The sequence below is a fragment of the Mauremys reevesii genome, linkage group 1 (assembly GCF_016161935.1).
Source record: "Mauremys reevesii isolate NIE-2019 linkage group 1, ASM1616193v1, whole genome shotgun sequence".
In the NCBI taxonomy this organism is placed as follows: Eukaryota; Metazoa; Chordata; order Testudines; family Geoemydidae; genus Mauremys; species Mauremys reevesii.
Genome location: NC_052623.1, coordinates 1,680,292 through 1,703,522, shown reverse-complemented (window position 1 = coordinate 1,703,522; position 23,231 = coordinate 1,680,292). Strand labels below are relative to the sequence as shown.

Genomic DNA, 23,231 nt, shown 5'->3' with positions numbered 1-23,231 from the left:
GACACTCTGTGGCTGGCCAGCCTGGTTTGACCTTCGTCTGCAGCTAAAGGCAAAGGGGGGGAGGGGCTAGGCCCTGATTTGGCTGGATCACTGTGTCTATCATTTATTATTATTGTCTGAGTTGTGGAAGCCTCCAGAGGCCCCGCTCCAGTTCAGGGCCCCTTGTGCTGGGCCCTTCGCAAACCCAGAAGCAGAAACAGCCCCTGCCCCAAGGAGCTTAGACATCAAATTCAGACAAGACCCAGCTACTGTGTGTAACACACCAGAGAGGGGGCAGGCGGGAGATGGGGGAGGAGCAGCACTCAGAACGGGTGGCTCCATAGGCTGCTGGGTGGGCGTGAGACAGCGGAAATGCACAGCCCGGCCCTGGCTGTTTGAAGTGTTTCCTGGGCCATTAAGAGCAGATCACGTGTTCGGGGAACTAGACTGGGGTGAGCGAGAACCGGCCATTGAGTGGCGGCTGCAGCAGACACACAGCTGGGAGCACGTGACTCTCCGTTAGCTTTTGTAACCTGCTTTAGTTCTACTCACGCCTCCCTCCTTCCAGTGCAGACTGAGCCTCCTTCTCATGAATTCCCAGGACAACCCCCGGCACTGGAGGGGAGACCAGAGGAGAGGGCAGAGGTAACAGGGCTGTGGGGAAGGAACGAAGGAGCCACCCTGGAGATGGAAGAACTGGAAGTCCCCAGGGAGATGAAACATTCAAGTAATGCAGCAGACTCTGGGGAGATATTCAGACAGTTTTGAGATCTATCTATGTGTAAGGGGACTGTTGTCCCCTTACTAACATTCAGTGGGGGTGTTTCGGTATGGGAGCTGGCCATCCCAAAATCCTCACTAAGTTTTACTAAGCGGCCAACAGTCCCCTCACACAGAGCTGAATCTAATGAGCCCAACCTGCAACTGGGAGGGAGCCAATCACAGAAGCCTTCAGAGCTCAGGCCAGTGGGGTTGGAGCAGGAGACTGCGCCCATTCTCCAGGCTTACACCAGACTACAGAGTATATGTTCTTATGTAGCTCGAATTCAGTGCACCTGGAATGACAGATACAAAGCACCAGACACACAATGGTTTGATTCGTGCACTGAAGGAGCCTGGGAGTGTTAGAGAGAGAGAAGAAGGGGTAGCAAGCATTCAGTAGCAAGCATCACTGAGCTTTGTCAATTTTCTATATTCCTTTCAACCTGTCCAGACCCAGAATGTGGCCCTTAAGGTGCGACAAGGCCCGTGACTGAGGCCTACAGAATATTATCCATGCACTGGACACTAAATAGATGTGTAGATTATATGGATAGGAAGGACCCTACTCTGACCTGCATTGCACAGGCCGTAAGAGAGCCCTGAATTAATTCCTGTTTGAACTAGAGCAGAGCTTTGAGAAAAACATCCCATCTCGACTGAAATGTTGTCAGTGATGGAGACACACCACGATCCTCGTTAAACTCTTTGAATGGTCAATTACCCTACGTTAAACATTTCTATTTTGTCTCTTTTCTTAATTTGTCCATCACCAATGCCCAGCCACTGACTCTGTTATCAAATGTCTGTTCCCCATGATAAGAGCTGGTAGAATGCAATCACGTCACTCCATAACCTTCTCCTTGGTAAGAGACTGAACTCATTGAGTAACTGGGGCAGCCTAGCACTGGCCCCATGAAAAAGTCCTGTCTCCTGCACAGACGAGCTTTACCCCTGCTGTCGAGAGCCCCATTGTGCCAGAGAAGTGCCGTTGCTGGAACTTTAGGGTCTCTGAATCCCCAGGCTGTTGAGTACCTTGATGATAAGGACCAAGACCTTGAACATGACGTGATATTCTTTGGGAAGCTAGTGTACAGTGCAGAGAATCAGAAAAGATTAGGGTTGGAAGAGACCTCGGGAAGTATCTAGTCCAACCCCCTGCTCAAAGCAGGACCAACACCAACTAAATCATCCCAGCCAGGGCTTTGCATAACAAATGGAAGTGTGGGAATGGTCCAGCTCTTGGGAGAACTTTTCTGTATTATAAACCACCCCAGTGGAATTGGCTATCAAAAGGATCAGAGTTCTCACTCCCAATCCCTTTACCCAGAGGCCTCCCTGACCTTGAGGACTTCCTCTGTCCTGTGTGGCATTGGGCCCAGGATTCCTGAGGGACTCAATGCCAAAACCTTTTGAGGTCGCTTAGGACAGGAGGTAGAGTATCCGCACTCTGGGGTGCTCTCCCCTCTCTGCACATTTCTCTGACACACTGATCACTGCCTATAGTTCAAGCAAATACAATTTATTAAACAGCAACCAATTCAAAAATAAGAAAAAAATGGGAAAGGTTACTGGAAAACCTGTAATTCTGCCCTGTGGGCAGCAGGGAACTCCCAACAGCCATCTTTGGAATGTAAGGAAAGTTCACAGTCTGTTCTTCACATTTTCCAGGCCCCTGCCCACACCCTGGCTGTGCTGCAGGGATGCCGTGGGTCGGACACTCGCTCTGGCAGTGCAACACGCCCTCAGGCTCTGGGCGGCAGGACCCTCCTTCCCAGTGTTGCCCCCTCTTGGCTAGCAGTGTCTCCCTGTGCTGGACCATCTGCCAAGGGTCCCTCTCACTCTTCCTAGCTGCTCACGAGATCAGGCACTGGACTGCTCCACCACCAGTCCTAACCCATCCCCAGCTCCAGTCCCACTTAGGAAGGAACAATCAGATGCCCACATACAGAATAGGAAATGACTGCCTAGGAAGGAGCACTGCGGGAAGGGATCTAGGGGTCATAGTGACACGAGCAAGACACGAGAAGTAATTCTTCCACTCTACTCCGTGCTGATTAGGTCACATCTGGAGTATGGTGTCGAGTTCTGGGTGCTGCATTTCAGGAAAGATGTGGACAAATTGGAGAGAGTCCAGAGAAGAGCAACAAGGATGATTAGGGGTCTAGAAAAAATGACCTATGAGGGAAGATTGAAATAATTGGGTTTGTTTAGTCTAAAAAAGAGAAGACCGAGAGGGGACATGATAACAGAGAGCTCGCCCAGTAGAAGGAGGGAGTAACTGAATTCTAGATAAAAGCAGTTTTCTCCAGCTTCTCTGCAGAAGGGCAGGCGTGGAAGAAATGGAACCTCCCCAGAAGAGAGAACAGAGAGAGGAAGTGTTGTTCCAGCCCTTCAAAAACACAGAGACTGGATGAGCCAGAAGAAGCTGGGACAGGAGAGAGGCACCAGGGCAGCAGAGGAGACTCTTTGGTTGCAGGGCTCTGGCTGCAGCAGAGATGGGTTCCAGCTGGAGGGAAAGCCAGGAGTTCCAGGCCCCTGAACACCCTGGAGAGCTCTGACCAATCCCAAAGATGCTCCAGGATGATGTGAACAGAGTAATGCACATTGGAAAACATCATCCCAACCAGACATATAAAATGATGGGGTCTAAATTGTAGACAATAATTTTAGTTCATTATTCATTTATTTTGTGATGTTCTGATTAATCAATATGTTATACTATATTTTCACTGTCTGTTAATTAGGGTTAAGTTGTGGAATTATAGACGTGTGAGGCTGATCAGTATTTAGAGGAACCAAGTACTAGACATGAGTAAGACAGGCTGAAATGCAAGAAGCTGTAGGCTGAGGCCTGGGAGACTTTAGTTTAGCTATTAAAATAATATAATAATAATAGGAGATATCTCCTAGAGTTGGAAGGGACCCTGAAAGGTTGTTGAGTCCAGCCCCCTGCCTTTGCCAGGACCAAATTTTGCCCCAGATCCTTAAGTGGCCCCCTCAAGGACTGAACTCACCATACTGGGTTTAGCAAGCCAAGGCTCAAAGCACTGAGCTATCCCTCCCTCCCCAGGGAAGCTTTGGAGATGAGAAATGGTGGCATAAGTGACTGGAAAATAACCCGATGCCCTAAGATTGTGGGAAAAGAGGCACTAAGTGATAATATTGCACAAAATTACCCAGAAGTTTAATATTAGATCATAACAACACCGTAAAAGCACGCCTGTCTCAGACCTGTGTCTTAATCACAGGATACGGGTTGTGCTTCAATTGTAATGAGAATAACAGGAACTTACCCAACCCATAGAAGATTGGGGTCCCTTAAGTTTCATGGGGATACAGATCAATAAGAGAAAAGAGGGTGGACACTTTTAGGGACATGCGCAGAATGTAGGTATAGACAGAATCCCAGTATAAAAAGGGGATGCCCAGAGTGGGAAATTCAGCCCCTATGGAAGACTCCAGCAGGAACCACCCGTCTACTGATGATCGAGCTCTGAGAGACCCATCAGACCCTAACACTATTGTTAAGGATGGGAATAGAACTAGAGTTGTAACTGGTGCAGAGGTGTGTATAGAATTGCTATAGGCTTGGGTAATTGTAACGTTAATAAAACTTATCAAGTAGATTAGGCCTTGTATGGATGAATGAATGTGTGGTCACTACCTTTGGTCTTTACGTGTTCCTAGAGACTCTAAATTTGAAGCAAGCCGCAGAAGTGACTTTCACTCTGTTAAGATTGAAACTGTGGCCACCAGACCCAAAGCCACGGTGGTGTAACACCACATTACAAAAATTTACTTTAAATAAAATAAAAGGCTATGTCATAAATAGATAGTTAAGGGTTACTGCCTCTTTTACCTGTAAAGGGTTAAGAAGTTCACCTAGCCTAGCTGACACCTGACCAGAGGAACCAATGGGGGAACAAGATGTTTCAAAAGGAAGGAGGGAAGTTTCCTTTGTTTAGAGTCAGTTTCAGTTTCAGCCGGAGTGAAAAAGATCAAGGAACCAGCCTCTTATCAGAGTAGTAAGTTTAGAAAAGAATAAATAGGTTTATGTTTTTTTTCTTTTTGTAACTTGTCTTTGTGCAATTAGGGGAATAATCAAATTTGGGTATTCTTGTGTGTACTAAGGTTTTTCCCCAGGGGAACATCCTGTGTTTTAAATCTGTTGTCTGAGATCGGCTTGTATGCTGTCTCCCAGAGGTTTTTTTTCTTTTACCTTTCTTTTCTTTAATTAAAAGCCTTCTTTTTAAGAACCTGATTGATTTTTTTCCCTGTTTTTTAGATCCAAGGGGATTGAATCTGGACTCACCAGGGATTGGGGGGGGGGAAGGGAGGGGAAAAGGGTAATTCCTCCTTGTTTTAAGATCCAAGGGGTTTGGAGCAGTGTTCACCAGGGAATTGGTGGAGGAGTCTCTCAAGGCTACCCAGGGAGGGGAAGGTTCTGGGGAGGAAGACTGAATTTTCCAGATAACTCAGAAATCTGGATGGTGGCAGTGAGACCAGATCTAAGCTGATAGTTAAGCTTAGAGGTGTTCATGCAGGTCCCCACATCTGTACCCTAAAGTTCAGAGAGCCTAAGACAGGCTACAAAATCAATGTTCCATCTTATTTTTTTCCCATCCATTTGCAGAATGAATTTTGTTATTTGCACCAATATCAAGGAAATGTGCGGATGTGCACCACCAGTAGAAACAAAAAAGGTCTCTCTCTCTCTCTCTCTATATATATATATAGTGACAAAGTTCCTCCTCTACCTTGGTGGGTCCTGTGCTTATTGGCAGATTTGCTCACCTCATGATCTTCCCCACAGTCCGGGTCAACTCCTCCTGTTTCTGATCAGGAGTTGGGAGGTTTTGGGGGGAACCCGGGCCCACTCTCTACTCCGGGTTCCAGCCCAGGGCCCTGTGGATTGCAGCTGTCTATAGTGCCTCCTGTAACAGCTGCATGACAGCTACAACTCCCTGGGCTACTTCCCCACGGCCTCCTCCAAACACCTTCTGTATCCTCACCACAGGACCTTCCTCCTGGTGTCTGATAACACTTGTACTCCTCAGTCCTCCAGCAGCACAGCCTCTCCCTCTCAGCTCCTTGTGCCTCTTGCTCCCAGCTCCTCACACACACTTCCTCTCCTCTGGCTCCCCCCTGCCTGACTGGAGTGAGCTCCTTTTTAAACCCAGGTGCCCTGATTAGCCTGCCTTGATTGGCTGCAGGTGATCTAATCAGCCTGTCTGCCTGAATTGGTTCTAGCAGGTTCCTGATTACTCTAGTGCAGCCCCTGCTCTGGTCACTCAGGAAACAGAAAACTACTCATCCAGTGACCAGTAGATTTGCCCTCTACCAGACTCCTGTACCCCACTGGCCTGGGTCTGTCACAATATATATATACACACACCTCTACCCCGATATAACACCACACGATATAACACGAATTTGGATATAACGCGGTAAAGCAGCACTCCGGGGAGGGGGGCGGGGCTGCGCACTCCATTGGATCAAAGGAAATTCGATATAATGTGGTTTCACCTATAACGCGGTAAGATGTTTTGGCTCCCGAGGACAGCGTTATATCGGGGGAGAGGTGTATATATAAAGTTACTTTCAGGCTAATTACTCCAGCCAGGACCGGTTAGAACTCAGTCACTACTCAAAGAATTCAATTTAAGCGTAAGAGAGAAATAAAATTTGAAATGCACCAACCATTCAAACCCCTAAAATAACAGCACGTGGAAAGAATAAAATTACAGAGGGTAGATGTGCACTGTAGGAAGTATGAAGAAGTAAGAACAACACCACCACATATATGTAGTGTGTGTGTGTGTGTGTGAGAGAGAGAGAGAGAGAGAGAGAGAGAGAGAGAGACACACACACACACACACAGAGACTGTGTGTGTGAGACTGACGCAGTGGGTGTGTGCTGGCTGGTGGGGAGGGTACGAGGGACCATGCTCTGTCTCTTTAAGTACTGCGGCACCCACCTTTCTGACGGCTTCTTCAGACCACAGCAGCTGCCAGAACCTCCATTCCCCTCCTGAGCCCTGCTCCTCATCCCCACTCTGTGGAGATGGGGTACATGGATGCGGGAAGGTGGGGGAGGGGGACACCCCCCCCTCCCTCTGCACAGCAAGCAGGAGGGTCCGCGGAGCAGCTGGCCAGGGGCTTCAAGGCAGAGGGCAGGAGCAGGGTGGCAGCAGACCCGCGGGGGGAGGGGCAGTTAAACACAAGTTGCCAGAAGTTGGCGGCTCTACCAAGGAAATGCCCGGCACTTGATTGACACACCTGGCTTGGGTCAATGATACGGAGAATGCCTCCAGGAAATCAGCATACATGCAAGCCTACGTTCAAGCTAAGCAGGAGGCACAAGTCAATGGATGACACGTGGATACCAGAGATGGTATTCTGTCACCAGCTTGCCTGAGGAAAACGCTCTGCTGGTGATCAGTATCAGCGTTAGAAAGCTCTCCTAAATGCCAATGTGAAGTCTTGCGGCATATCTCCTGGCGAGCTGGAAATGTAGCTCAGGACAGATTTCTCTGGTGGCAAACTATTGCACAGGCCCTCAAACGCTTAAAATGCTACACACATACAAAGAGCATAATCACAATCAGAAAACTATAACCTTTTCATAGACAAGTAACTTGTACAAGATTTGGTGCAACTATATGACCTTGGTTGCAAAAATGATCTGTACGGTCACAGTTCATTTACATAAAGTCACACCCCCAACACAAAATTCATGCAGGAAGAGATGACACAAACGTTGGTGACTGCATCTCAAGAGCTCCCCATCCTTGTGTTGGGGACTCTGGTACCCCAAACGGCAAAGTTCGTTGTCTTACCGCGAGAGACAGGCAACACCAGCAAAGTTCAAATATAATGCTCTTTATTGAAGAGTGCACACGACAATAGAGAGCGAGCTCGTCTCCAAAGAGAACCAGCTAGCAGCTTTGCAAAATTACCTAGGTTTATATAGACAGCTCCGTCGCATCATCATAATTGCAATTAACTAGTTAAGTAGCCACCCCCCTTCTTTTGAAACTAGAAACTGTTACCATACATTCTTTTTTATGTTCTACAAGATTAAATGTTTTACATGATTTATGATACCTTAACAAATCACTAATCAATCTAAAATGTAATTGTTAGGAATAGACATAGAACAGAAACAGGGAGTACTGCACAGGGAGTCTGGAAGTTTGGAATCTTGGCTTCTTATGAGTTCTTTAAACAAATTGTTTCTACCTCAGTACGTTTGGTACCATGCTAGGAATACAGTCCCTTTCTTATCTCATGGTTGCTTAACTTTGTGAGAGACAGACCTGCAACTCCCTGGGACTTTCCACTTATGAATTACCCATAAACCTCTGTTAGGCTTTTAGCTTGTCTTTGTTCAGGTTGACACAACTGGCTTTGGGTTATATTTTATTTAGGCCTAACACTTGGTTCTCTCTTACTACAGCTAGTGTTGGGTTAGAGGCCGTACCAGTGTATAACAGAAATGGTTCATCAAAGCCATGTTCAATAACATGATTGAATCTCTTTACAAACTCAAGGTAAAACTTAGTTGGAACAATAGTGGATTGGATCTGCTCTTCCAGCATGGTTCCTGTATGTCTCATGTGAACTTGCCAAGAGCTAAAGAACATAGCTACTTTATCCATACAAGTGCTAGCAAATGTCCAGAACCCAATTAACATCAAGTCAATGTAGATGTTAATGGTGTCCATAGTATAGGAAATTTGGCATTTATCCCATGCACTGCTACAGGCTGGGGACCAACTAGCTAAGCAGCAATTCTACAGAAAAGGACCTGGGGATTACAGTGGATGAGAATTTGTATATGAGTCAGCAGTGTGCCCTGGTAGCCAAGAAGACTAGCCTCATTTTGGACTGAATTAGTGGGAGCACTGTGAGCAGATTGACAGAAGTGATTATTGCCCTCTATTCGGCACTGGTGAAGCCAGGCCTGGAGTATTGTGTCCAGCTGGGGGCTCCCCACTCCCGATGACAGAACAAGGAGCAATGGTCTCAAGTTGCAGTGGGGGAGGTTTAGATTGGATATTAGGAAAAACTTTTTCACTAGGAGGGTGGTGAAGCACAGGAATGGGTTACCTAGGGAAGTGATGGAATCTCCTTCCTTAGAGGTTTTTAAAGTCAGGCTTGACAAAGCCCTGGCTGGGATGACTTAGCTTTCTTTGGTCCTGCTTTGAGCAGGGGATAGGACTGGATAACCTCCGGAGGTCACTTCCAACTCTAATTTTCTATGATTCTTCTATGATTCTATGATTTGATGATCACCTGTTCAATTCTTTCCCTCTGAAGCACCTGGAATTGGCCATTGTTGGAATATAAGATACTGGGAGAGATGGACCATTGGTCTTACCACTATGGCCATTCTGATGTTCTTATCTAGATTGCAGATGTATCACCCCCTGCTGTAATCGATTAGACCCCTCTCCTCTCGTAGAGCTGAGATAGAACCAGGAGTCCTGATGGGGTCTCTCTCTCTCCTGAGGCCTGGTCTACACTATGCGTTTATACCAAATTTAGCAGAGTTAAACCAATTTAATCCTGCACCCGTCTACACAACGAAGCCCTTTATATCGATATAAAGGGCTCTTTAAACCGATTTCTGTACTCCTCCCCGACGAGGGGAGTAGCGCTGAAATCGGTACTGCCATGTCGGATTAGGGTTAGTGTGGCCGCAATTTGACGGTATTGGCCTCTGGGCGGTATCCCACAGTGCACTATTGTGACCGCTCTGGAAAGCCATCTGAACTCAGATGCACAGGCCAGGTAGACAGGAAAAGCCCCGCGAACTTTTGAATTTCATTTCCTGTTTGGCCAGCGTGGAGAGCTCATGAGCACAGGTAACAATGCAGTCTCCTGAGACTCGAAAAAGAGCTCCAGCATGGACCGCACGGGAGGTACTGGATCTGATCGCTGTATGGGGAGAGGATTCCGTGCTAGCAGAACTCCGTTCCAAAAGACGAAATGAAAAAACATTTGAAAAAATTTCCAAGGCCGTGATGCAGAAACTCAGGGACTCAGTACAGTGCCGTGTGAAAGTTAAGGAGCTCAGACAAGCCTACCAGAAAACCAAAGAAGCAAATGGAAAGTCCGGGGCAGGGCCAAAAACATGACGCTTCTATGCTGAGCTTCATGCAGTTCTAGGGGGGTCCGCCACCAGTACCCCACCCCTGTCCGTGGATTCCGAGGGGGGGGTGGTAATCGCAGCCATGGCTGAGGATTCTGAGGACAGGGAAGATGAGGAGGAGGAAGAGGAGGACAAGCAGAGAGCACACAGCACTCTGTTCTCCCCAACAGCCAGGAGCTTTTTCTCACCCTGACGGAATTACCCTCTCAGCCCTCCCAAGCAACTATCCCACACAATGAAGCCATGGAAGGGACCTCTGGTGAGTGTACCTTTGTAAATATAAAACATGGTTTAAAAGCAAGCATTTTTTAATGATTAATTTGCCCTGAGGACTTGGGATGCATTCGTGGCCAGTACAGTTACTGGAAAAGTCTGTTAACATGTCTGGGGATGGAGCGGAAATCCTCCAGGGACATCTCCATGAAGCGCTCCTGGAGGTACTCCAAAAGCCTTTGCAGAAGGTTTCTGGGCAGGGCAGCCTTATTCCATCTTCCATGGTAGGACACTTGACCACGCCATACATGTAGCAAGTAATCTGGTATCATTGCATGACAAAGCCTAGCTACATATGGTCCCAGTGTTTGCTGGCATTGAAGCAACATCCGCTCTTTATCTCGCTGTGTTATCCTCAGGAGAGTAATATCGTTCATGGTAACCTGGTTGAAATTCCGGAATTTAATTAAGAGGACAGAGATGGCCATTCCTACTGGGCTGTTTGCCTGTTGCTTAAAAGAAATCCTTCCTTGCAGGTAGCCAAGCAGGGGGAAGGGGTGGGTGTGATTGGCGCTGAGCTTTTTCGTGTTTGGCTAGCAGGGATCTTCCAGGCTACCAGCCACACGGTGGGGGGGAGGGAAGGGGGTGTTTAGCAGTGATCTTCCATGATACCAGCCATGCGGTGGAGGGAGGGGTAAAGCGATCATCCCAGAGAATTGGATGGGGGGTGGTTTCTGCTGCTGCATGTTAACAGGAAAGAAGCAGCACTGAATGGGCTTTGCTTGGTATTTGGGAAAGGAGGGCACTGTATATATGAAGGCTGCGGAAGCCGAAAGACAGTGGCTTACCATGGCCGCATGCAAGCTGAATTCTGCTGCCCGGACCTGCGTCTGTGAGATCTCTAACACCAGAGCCGCAGGCACTCAATATTAAGATGCAAAATGCGACCTTGTAGTGAAATCACATGTGCTATGTAAGGAGAATAGTGTTGTTCACCGTGAAAGAGTATAAGCATTGTTCTGTAAAATGTATCTTTTTAAATACTTCTCTCCCTTTTTTCCCTCCCTCATGCAGCTGCAAATTTTTCAAGCCTCCCTACTCCAGCCCGAAGGCTATCTCAGATAAGGCGGCAGAAAAAAAAGACACGAGACGAAATGTTCTCAGAAATCACGGAAGTGACCCGCAATGAAAGAGCTCATCTGAATGAGTGGAAGGACATGGTATTAAATTACAGGAAAGATGCCAGTGAACGTGAGGACAGGAGGGACTCTCGAGATGAGAGGTGGCGGCAGGAAGATGAGAGGTGTAGGCAGGAAGATCAGCGGTGGTGGGATGCAATGCTAGGACTGCTGCGTGATCAAACTGACATGCTCCGGCATCTGGTGGAGCTTCAGGAACGGCAGCAGGATCACAGAGTGCCGCTGCAGCCCCTGTATAACCACCCTCACCCCTCATTATGTTCCATATCCTCCTCACCCAGACGTGTAAGAACGCGTGGGGGGAGGCTCCGTGCACCTGCCCACTCCACCCCCGTGAACAGCCCAACCAAAAGGCTGTCATTACTTTGAAATTTTTTTAGTGGCCTTTTCCTTCCCTCCTATCCTCCTCCCAAACCACACCCGGGCTACCTTGTCAGTTCTCTCCTGCTTTTTATAATGAATTAATAAAGAATACATGATTTTTAAACGATAGTGACTTTATTTCCTTAAGCAAGCTGTAATCGAAGGGGGAGGGTGGGTTGTTTACAGGGAATGAGTCAATCAAGGGGGGGGTTCATCAAGGGGAAACAAACACAGAAGTCACACCATACCCTGGCCCGTGATGAAACTCGTTTTCAAAGCTTCTCTGATGCGCACCGCTTCCTGGTGTGCTCTTCTAATCGCCCTGGTGTCTGGCTGCGCGTAATCAGCGGCCAGGTGATTTGCCTCAGCCTCCCACCCCGTCATAAAGGTCTCCCCCTTACTCTCACAGGGATTGTGGAGCACACAGCAAGCAGCAATAACAAAGGGGACATTGGTTTGACTGAGGTCTGAGCGAGTCAGTAATGTGCGCCAGCGCGCCTTTAAATGGCCAAAGGCACATTCTACCACCATTCTGCACTTGCTCAGCCTGTAGTTGAACAGCTCCTGACTACTGTCCAGGCTGCCTGTGTATGGCTTCATGAGCCATGGCATCAAGGGGTAGATAACTACAGGCATTTCAACATCCCCAACTGTTATTTTCTGGTCTGGGAAGTAAATCCCTTGCTGCAGCCATTTAAACAGATTAGTGTTCCTGAAGACATGAGCGTCATGAACCCTTCCTGGCCATCCCACATGGATGTTGGTGAAACGTCCCTTGTGATCCACCAGTGCTTGCAGCACCATTGAAAAGTACCCTTTGCGGTTTATGTAGTGGGTGCCCTGGTGCTCCAGTGCCAAGATAGGGATATGGGTTCCATCTATCGCCCCCACCACAGGTAGGGAATCCCATTGCAGCAAATCCATCCACTATGGCCTGCACATTTCCCAGAGTCACAAACTTTCGTAGCAGCAGCTTAGTGATTGCTTTGGCTACTTGCATCACAGCAGCCCCCACAGTAGATTTTCCCACTCCAAATTGATTCCCGACTGACCGGTAGCTGTCTGGCGTTGCAAGCTTCCAGAGGGCTATTGCCACTCGCTTCTCTACTGTGAGGGCTGCTCTCATCTTGGTATTCTGGCGCTTCAGGGCAGGGGAAAGCAAGTCACAAAGTTCCATGAAAGTGCCCTTCCGCATGCGAAAGTTTCGCAGCCACTGCGAATCGTCCCACACCTGCAACACAATGTGATCCCACCAGTCTGTGCTTGTTTCCCGGGCCCAAAATCGGCGTTCAATGGCTAGAACCTGCCCCATTACCATCAGGATCTCCAAAGCGCAGGGGCCCGCAGTTTGACAGAATTCTGTGTCCATGTCCTCATCACTCTCGTCGCCGTGCTGCGTAGCCGCCGCCTCCTTGCCTGGCTTTGCAGGTCCCGGTTCAGCATTGAGTGCACGAGAACGTGCGAGGTGTTTACAACGTCCATGATTGCTGTCTTGAGCTCAGCAGGGTCCATGCTTGCTGTGCTATGGCGTTTGCATAGTTCACCCAGGAAAAAAGGCGTTAAATGGTTGTCTGCTGCTTTCACAGAGGGAAGGGTGATGCTGTACCCAGAACCACCCACGACAATGTTTTTTGCCCCATCGGGCACTGGAATCTCAACCCAGAATTCCAAGGGCGGGGGAGACTGCGGGAACTATGGGATAGCTACGGGATAGCTACCCACAGTGCAACGCTCCGGAAATTGACACCAGCCTTGGTACATGGACGCACACCACCGAATTAATGTGCTTAGTGTGGCCGTGTGCGCTCGACTTTAAAAAACCAGTTTCTGTAAAATCGGTATAATCCCGTAGTGTAGACATACCCTGAGTTAATAACAAAGTAAGAATATACATTCAAATTTTAAAACTCACCAGTGTCCCTTAAGTGACTTGATGTAAGATGTAAGAGCTGAGTTGGTCTAATATTTATTTATTTTTCTTTCTTTTAGACAGAAATTAGATATAGTGCCCTTTTCAGCTAATTGCTAAGTTATCTGCCCAAAACCTAGAGTTTTCACATGCCTAATTAAGTAGAGACCCCCTTGAGACTGTCACTCGATGCGCTGGGGTACCACTGGTGAGAACCCTTCTGCCAGAACGGGCGCCCCTCCACTCTTGTCTTGCTGAGCCAGACACTCCAGTCAGCTTCAGCACAGACCCAGATGTTGGACCACGCCCCCCGGCAGTTCTCAGAAACTGAGATTCACTCAGCCCAGGGGCGTCTCAATTAACAGGGACTTTCCCAGTGTTCAGCCTTTCTGAGAGCCTGAACCCCAAATAAATCTGTTTTACTCTCTATAAAGTTTATACAGGGTAAATTCATAAAATGTCCTCCCTCTGTATCACTGGTGGAGAGATATGCACAGCTGTTTGTCTCCCCCAGGTACCAATTACTTACTCTGGGCTTCTTAATAAAGAGAAGTGATTTTATTAAGTATAAAAAGTAGGATTTAAGTGGTTTCAAGTAACAAAAGACAGAACAAAGTAAGTCACAAAGCAAAATAAAACAAAACAGGCAAGTCTAAGCCTAATACATTAAGAAACTGATTACAGGTTACATCTCACCCTCAGAGATGTTCCAATAAGCTTCTTTCTCAGACTAGTCTCCTTCCTAGAGTGGGCCTGATCCTGTCCCCTGGTACAGTCCTTGTTAGTTCCGGCAGACATCTCAGGCAGTAAGCAGGGGTTCCCTCATCACTGCCACCCCCTTTATCCTGCTCCACCCCCTTTTATAGCTGTGGCACAAGGCAGGGATCCTTTCTCTGTGCTTCGCCCACACCCCTCCTGCATGGAAAAGTACAAGGTTTTAGATGGATTTCAGTGTCGGGTGACATGGTCACATGTCCCTGTGAGACTCCATTCTCCATTACCCACAGACTGGCCCACAGGTACACAGGAGGGCTTACAGGTAAACGAGCCATTTACAACTCGTTGTTTCTGAAGCAGCCTCAATGGTCTCCACTTGTACAAGTTTATACCTTATATTTCTAACTTCAGATATAAGAATGATACCTGCATATGAATAGGAAAATCAAATTCAGCACATTATAACTTTTGCAATGATATGGTAAAAGAGACCTTTTACATAAAGCACATTCCAGCCATGTCATTTTCAGATTCATCAGCCTATTTTCATAGAGCATATGAATTGCAACGTCACAGTAATGAACTATAATTTTTAAATATAGACAGATAATGAGAGCAGCCCATTTCTCTCGGACTCAGCACAGAGCCCAAAAGTTCTCATCTCCCTTTGGGATGGTCCCATAATTGCTGTTTACTCCTAAAGCTGGATAAATAACACAGAAGTGCAGACATGGAACAAGAAACATTAGCTAGAGTGTTTCCGGTCTCCAGCCTGTTTACATCCAGATGCTGTTTCTCCCCTTGAGGCTGAGCAAACCCCACTGGGATTGCACAGAGCTGTATTATAAATGGTGCACACCTCTGTGTTGGCTCTTTGTGTGCGATGCTGCTGCAGATGCTGGGGTGAGAGAGGTGTGGGACACGGCTACCTGAGGGGGATTCCCAGGGAAGACGGTTCCATCTCAGGATTCACAGGTACCATCTCTTGCTGCAGAGCTCACCCGCTCGACAAACCCAGTGCAACACGGGTGTGATGGGATCGAGAGTGAGACTGTGCTCCTTTCCGCTCTGCGCAGCCATTGCATTTTCTTTTATCAGTGTTATCTGTTCAGACTTTCAGTGCAAGTGAATGTTCCCTTGTTCGTGAGTGGTGAGTGTTAGGGGGCTTATTCCTTCACCCTCCCACTTCCCTGGTCCTTCTCGCATGAACAGAGAGCAACAATATCCGAAGTCCGAAGGTGCAAACAATTCGATGTTTATTGGGGTGAACTTCCAGCAAGCTTGATTCCAGTTTTCTTCCTCATTGTCCCCTTCCCAGCTCAGACACCACAGTGTCCCTGTCCCCAGTCCCTGTTTCCATTCGCCTCGCCCATTACTTCCTGACTGACTGCAGACTATATAGTAAAACTTCAGTTCTGCTTAGCTAGACCCTAACCAACCATTTTACTGACATTTAACCAATCAATCCTAACATATTGTAACATGGTTATTTAACCAATCATATCCCACCACCTTAATTGGTTTACACCCAGCAAAATTAATTATACAGCAGACAGAAACAATCACAGAACCAGAGATCATGTAAATAAACAGTAGCAAAGTGGGAACTCTAATGCCAAAACAATATAGAAGTGAGGATTTCACAACTACATCTGTACAGACATAAGGGTTTCCCAGATGTGTCTATTGATAAGTTCTTACCAGATAGAAAACTATCAGACTAAATTTCCTTTTACATCTTCTAGGCTCTTCCCTTTCCCTGGAGGTGATAGAGCAGATCACTTTCCTAACAGTCCCAGATTGCCTTACTAGTCTGGGATGTGAGGATGTGACTGGTCGCTTCCCAGCTTTATGGCTGCCTCTGCTACTTGGCCAAAGGCCTTAGCCTAAGAGCAGGGCGTCAGACTGTCACAGGGAGAGAGGCCCTTACACAGATTCTTTCTTTTATACCTTAAAGTGCAGACCTTTACAGGCAGGCCTGAATATCTATATCCTAACAGTGAGACAGAGTAAATATAATGCTTGATCTAGTTTCTTTATCGATAGATTTGTACGGTTCATGGTCAGAAGGCACCGGTAGATCATCCTGTATTACCTCCTGTATAATACAGGGTGTTACATTTCACCCAGTTTCCCCTGTATTGAGGCCAAAGACTTGTGTTTGACAAAGACTGGTCTACAGTACGATTTCACGTGATAGAATCACAGAGCCACAGGGTGACAAGGGACCGCAAGGGTCAGCTAGTCTAACCCCCTGCCAAGATGCAGGATTTCTTGTCTCTAAACCATCCAGGACAGATGAGAATCCAACCTTCTTTGGAAAACTTCTAGTGAAGGAGCTTCCACATATGTTCCATTGTCCTCCTGGTCTTACAGTTAGGAAGTTTTTCCTAGTATCAGAGGGGTAGCTCTGTTAGTCGGGATCTGTAAAAGCAGCAAAGAATCCTGTGGCACCTTATAGACTAACAAACATATTGAAGCATGAGCTTTCGTGGGTAAATACATACATGCATCCGACGAAGTGGGTATTCACCCACGAAAGTTCATGCTCCAATACGTCTGTTAGTCTATAAGGTGCCACAGGATTCTTTCAAGTTTTTCCTGAGATTTCATCTAAATCTGCTCTGCTGTAGTTTGAACCCATTGAGTCTTGTCCTGCCTCTGTGGCAAGAGAGAAAAACTTTTCTCCATCTCTTTTATGGCAGCCTTTCAAATTTCAGAAGACCTCTGTCATGTCCCCCCTCAAGCTCCTCTTTTCCCAACTAAACATACCCAGTTCCCTCAGCCTTAGCTTGTATGGCTGCATTCCATCCCCTTTGATCATCTTTGTCTCTCGCCTTTGGATCCTTTCCAGTTTCTCTAGATCCTTCCTATACATTGGTGACCAAAACTGGACACAATACTCCAGCTGAAGCCTAATGAGCGCTGACTAGAGGAATATTATCATCACCGATGACTTGCATGCTATTAATGCAACCTAAAAGTGGGTTTGTTTGTTTGTTTGTTTGTTTTTGCAATAGCAAATAAATCCACTCCTATGAGACATGCAGCTATATCAGCCTAACCCTGGTGTAGATCCCACCATGTGGTCAACCTAGTTACCACCTCTCAGGGAGGTGGATTACCTACGCTGACGGAAAAGTAGTGTCTTCACTGAAGTGCTATTGCAGCGCCGCTGTAGCATGTTAAGTGTAGACAAACCCTCAAGCAGATATTCCAGAAAAACATCCAGTCTGGGTCTGCAGACATAGGGACTTGGAGAATCCACCACTTCCCTTCACAATTTCTCCCAATGGTTAATCATCCTCGGTGCTAAACATTTGGCCCTTAATTCCAACTGAAATGTCTCTCTCTTGGGCTTAGCTCTGCCTTTCTCCACTATATTACAGAACACATTATTACCCATGGTTTTCTCCCCATGAAATTCTCCATTTCATCGTCCTCTTGATATGATAAATAGATGAAGCTCTTTACGTCTCTCACTGGCCGGCATTTTCTGCAGCCTCCAAGCCTTTTTGTGCCTCTTCTGCACGTTCTCCAAATTTTCAAATTTTGAAATGTGGAACCCGGAACTGGATGCAGTCGGTTTCACCAATGCCATATGCAGAGGTAAAATCCTTCCCGTGCTCCAATTCACCACTGTAATGAGTTGGTATCCACAGTGACCCCTAAATCCTTTTCAGTGTTCCTCATCTCCATAATACAGTGATTGAGTCTGTGGGTCATTCTTCCATTCCCTGTTCCGAGATGATAACATTTGTGTCTGCCCTGGCTGCCACTGCCAATTTTGGATCCTCTGTTATTTTATCTGCAGTGATTTTCTATTTGCTTCCAGATACAGATCACTGATGAAAATATTGAATAGCATCGGGCCTAGAACAGATCCCTGCAGAACCCCACTAGAAACACCTCCATTCCCTGCAATGCCCCATTGACAACTGCTTCTTGAGATCTGTCAGTTAGCCAGTTTTTAGTCTATTTAACTTCTGCTCCACTGATATTGGATAGTATTTTTATCTGAATGTTTTCCCCGACTACATCAAATGCCTCAGTGACATCTAAATCTATTGTACATGTGCAGTCCCCTTGGTCAACCAAACGTGTACAGTCATTAAACGATGAAAACTTATTTGGCAAGACCTGTTTCCATAAACCCTGTTGGTGACTCGCATTAATTATATTCTTAGACTTTTTGTTAACTAATCCCATGCCAGATTTTCCATTTTTTCCTAATCTTGTCAAATCCTTTTTTTAAAAAACTTTCCCTTTAATTTTTAATAGTTGATGTTTCTGGTGTTTGTAACTCTCAGGTTCTACTGTAGATGCTGCTTAACATCCTCCTTGACTGCTAATGGACTAGAAAGTATTCCATCACCTCATCTGATATGAGTTCTCCACTTTCTGAATGTGCAATTGTGGCTTGTTAGCTATATATAAACTCTTCTTAAAGAAGTCCAAATTTTCCTTCCCGTTTTTCTGAATATTTTTTCCTCCCAATCAGTTTTGTGGATCATTTCTAATCTTTGAGGAATTAGCCCTTTTGAAGCACTAAATGTCCATAGATATTACTGGCTGGGAACTGTTCTCTGTTTGTCCATTGGAATGTGATCAGTTCCATTCTGTTATTTTGTTCTCCTCTATCATATGCCCCCTTCTTTGCAGCTTCTCTAAACTAAACAGTCCCAGACTTTTCAGTCTGTCGGCATATGGCAGCCTCCCCCATTCTCACAGCCTGTCTGAGAAATCTACGTTCCATCTACTATATCCTTTATAGAGACTGGGTGATGAAAAGTGAGTACGTTTCCAGAGCAGGTTGTTCTCCACCCCATTCCTTAAGCATCTGAACGTTTTCTTTGTTATGACCACTACTGTGAATGAGCAGGTGTGTCCATGGAATAGCTATCGATGACTCCCAGGTCTTTTCCCTCAGGTGGTTCTACTTGGAATGTTTCCCCTTGATACATGGATTGGCAAAGATTTTTTATTTATTTATGTATTTATTTATTTATTTATTTACTATTTCAGATTTTGAGCAACTGGGTGCCTGGGGAATAGCATGGACTTTCTAGACTGGCTTTCATTGCATTAAGGAACAATGAGGGATAACCAGTAACCACACATGGGTTTCCTACTGGTACATATTAAGGTTTCTCAGACCACGACATGTAGAAATTATTGATGCATGGAGGACCAACAAATATGGTATTGGCGTTAGTAGGGTCAGTTGTTCATAATTCATTTATCTGAAAAATGAAAAAATGGGTGAAGAGCAACCAGTCCCCTTCACCCATGAGAAAAGTATCCAGTAGTGCATGTAGTGGCTCATATTAACATTGTCTCTCCATCCAGGCTTTTCTACTGCAACCATCACCCGGGGCTCAGGAAACAACTCAGAGTTGAACAACTTCTCCCCTACTCCATGTCAGATTCCAATAAAACCGACTTCACCAACCCCTCCACCTTCATCCTGCTGGGCATTCCTGGCCTCGAAGCAGCCCATATCTGGATCTCCATTCCATTCTGCACCATGTACGCCATAGCCCTCTTGGGGAACTTCATCATCCTGTTCATCGTGAAAACGGAACCAAGCCTCCATGAGCCCATGTACTATTTCCTCTGCATGCTGGCTGTCACCGACCTGGTCCTGTCCACGTCCACCGTACCCAAAATGCTGAGTAACTTCTGGTTCAATTCCAGGGAGATCGATTTCAGTGCCTGCCTCACCCAGATGTACTTCATTCACTCCTTCTTCGTGATGGAGTCTGGGATCTTCGTTGCCATGGCTTTTGATCGCTACGTGGCCATCTGCCACCCGCTGAGATATTCCACCATCCTGACAAACCCCTTGGTGGCCAAGATTGGCCTGGCCGTGGTGCTGCGTGGCATCATGGTCGTATTGCCCTATCCCTTCCTGGCGAGGCAATCGCCATATTGCAGAACCAACATCATTCCCCACTCGTACTGCGAGTACATAGCCGTGGTGAAGCTGGCCTGTGGTGACACCCGTGTCAGTAGTTACTATGGACTCTTTGTGGTACTCTGTGTGAGGGGTCTGGATATGATTTTTATCTCTGTGTCCTATACCCAGATCCTCAGGGCCATCTTCAGCCTCCCCACAAAGGACGCCCGGCTCAAGTCTTTGGGGACCTGCAGCTCCCACCTTTGTGCCATCTTAAGCTTTTACATCCCAGCTCTCTTCTCCTCACTCACACACCGGTTTGGCCACAATGTGCCCCTGCATTTCCACGTTCTCATTGCCAACGTGTACCTCCTGGTGCCCCCCATGCTAAACCCCATCATCTATGGGGTGAGGACCAAACAGATCCGGGACAGGTTGCTCTGGCTCTTTACTCATAAAGGGATGTAAAGTTTTTTTCCTGGTGCTCTGGCTCTCAGACCGAGCTCTGTGCAGATCTGGCTGGTGACATGGTGCTGGGCCCCCTTTCCTGAATTCCTGACCGGGCAGCCAGAAAGACATTAGACCAGAGGTGGGCAAACTTTTTGCCTCAACGGCCACATCGTACTTGCAAAACTATATGGAGGGCCCCATAGGGAAAGCTGTGCCTCCCCAAATAGCCTGGCTCCTGCCCCCTATCCACCCCCTCCCACTTCGTACCCGCTGACTGCCCCCCTCAGAACCTCCACCCATCCACCCCCCACTCCTTGTTCCCTGACCCCACCCCCTATCCAACCCCCCTGCTCTCTGTCTGCTGACTTCCCTGACCCCTAGTCACACCCCACCCCATGACTGGCCCCCTTAGACTCCCATGCCTATCCAACACCCCTGTTCCCTGTCCTCTGACCACCACCACCCAAAACAATTGATGTCCCACTTTATCCGGGTAATAAATGAGGTGGATAATGCTAAACAAACAATTGTCCAGTTATTATATGGGGAAGGCCAAGAAGTAGATTCTCCCTGTGAGGAAATTGGATTGAAGGGGTGGATGATTATCCAAGGAATTTCAGCCAGGAGTGTTTTCTCACTCTGACTACATTAGTCGTGCAAGTTTAGACCTTATATTTCTAACTTCAGATATAAGAATGATACCTGCATATGAATAGGAAAATCAAATTCAGCACATGATAACTTTTCCAACAATATGGTACAAGAGACCTTTTGCATAAAGCACATTCCAGCCATCTCATTTTCAGATTCGTAAGCCTATTTTGATAAAGCTTATGAATTGCAACGTCACAGTAATGAACTATAATTTTTAAATATACACAAATACACAGAGCAGCCAATTCCTCTCGGACTCAGCACAGAGCCCAAGAGTTCTAATCTCCCGTTGGGAAGGTTCCATAATTGCTGTTTACCCCTAAAGCTGGATAAATAACACAGAAGTGCAGACATGGAACAACAGACATTACCTAGAGTGTCTCCAGTCTCCAGCCTGTTTGCATCCAGATGCTGTTTCTCCCCTAGAGGCTGAGTGAACCCCACTGGGATTGCACAGAGCTATATTATAATGGTGCACATCCCAGTATCGGCTCTCAGCGAGATGCTGGGCTGAGAGAGGTGTGGGACACGGCTACCTGAGGGGGATTCTCAGGGAAGACACTTCCAACTCAGGATTCACAGATACCATCTCTTGCTGCAGAGCTCACCTGCTCGACAAACCAGTGCAACACGGGCGTGATGGAATCGAGAGTGAGACTGTGCTCCTTTCCGCTCTGCGCAGCCATTGCATTTTCTTTTATCAGTGTTATCTGTTCAGACTTTCAGTGCAACTGAATGTTCCCTTGTTCGTGAGTGGTGAGTGTTAGGGGGCTTATTCCTTCACCCTCCCACTTCCCTGGTCCTTCTCCCATGAACAGAGAGCAACAATATCCGAAGTCCGAAGGTGCAAACAATTCGATGTTTATTGGGGTGAACTTCCAGCAAGCATGATTCCAGTTTCCTTCCTCAGTGTCCCCTTCCCACCTCGGACATCACAGAGCCTTGCCTGTGTCCCTGTCCCAGTCCCTGTTTCCATTCCCCCCCCCCCCCACATTACTTCCTCACTGACTGCAGACTATATAGTAAAACTTCAGTTCTGCTTAGCTAGACCCTAACCAACCATTTTACTGACATTTAACCAACCAATCCTAATATATTGTAACATGGTTATTTAACCAATCATATCCCACCACCTTAATTGGTTTACACCCAGCAAAATTAATTATACAGCAGACAGAAACAATCACAGAACCAGTGACCATGTAAATAAACAGTAGCAAAGTGGGAACTCTAATACCAAAAGAATATAGAAGTGAGGATTTCACAACTACATCTGTACAGACATAAGGGTTTCCCAGCTCTGTCTATTGATAAGTTCTTACCAGATAGAAAACTATCAGACTAAATTTCCTTTTACATCTTCTAGGCTCTTCCCTTTCCCTGGAGGTGATAGAGCGGATCACCTTCCTAACAGCCCCAGATTGCCTTACTAGTCTGGGATGTGAGGATGTGACTGGTCGCTTCCCAGCTTATGGCTGCCTCTGCTACTTGGCCAAAGGCCTTAGCCTAAGAGCAGGGCGTCAGACTGTCACAGGGAGAGAGGCCCTTACACAGATTCTTTCTTTTATACCTTAAAGTGCAGACCTTTACAGGCAGGCCTGAATATCTATATCCTAACAGTGAGACAGAGTAAATATAATGCTTGATCTAGTTTCTTTATCGATAGATTTGTACGGTTCATGGTCAGAAGGCACCGGTAGATCATCCTGTATTACCTCCTGTATAATACAGGGTGTTACATTTCACCCAGTTTCCCCTGTATTGAGGCCAAAGACTTGTGTTTGACAAAGACTGGTCTACAGTACGATTTCACGTGATAGAATCACAGAGCCACAGGGTGACAAGGGACCGCAAAGATCAGCTAGTCTAACCCCCTGCCAAGATGCAGGATTTCTTGTCTCTAAACCATCCAGCACAGATGAGTATCCA

At 46.8% G+C, this 23,231-nt stretch overlaps 1 protein-coding gene across 1 annotated transcript; it reads left to right on the top strand.

Moving 5' to 3' along the window:
* Positions 1-19,712: 19,712 nt before the first annotated feature.
* Positions 19,713-20,666, top strand: LOC120368816 (olfactory receptor 52R1-like). Its single transcript, XM_039481409.1, has one exon. It carries the CDS (start codon positions 19,719-19,721, stop codon positions 20,664-20,666), a length of 948 nt encoding a protein of 315 aa, XP_039337343.1. The 5' UTR covers positions 19,713-19,718.
* The last annotated feature ends 2,565 nt before the right edge of the window (positions 20,667-23,231 follow it).

What these genes read in the sequence shown, in the direction of transcription:
- LOC120368816 (XM_039481409.1), top strand. Translation starts at nt 19,719, where the DNA reads ATGTCAGATTCCAATAAAACCGACTTCACCAACCCCTCCACCTTCATC.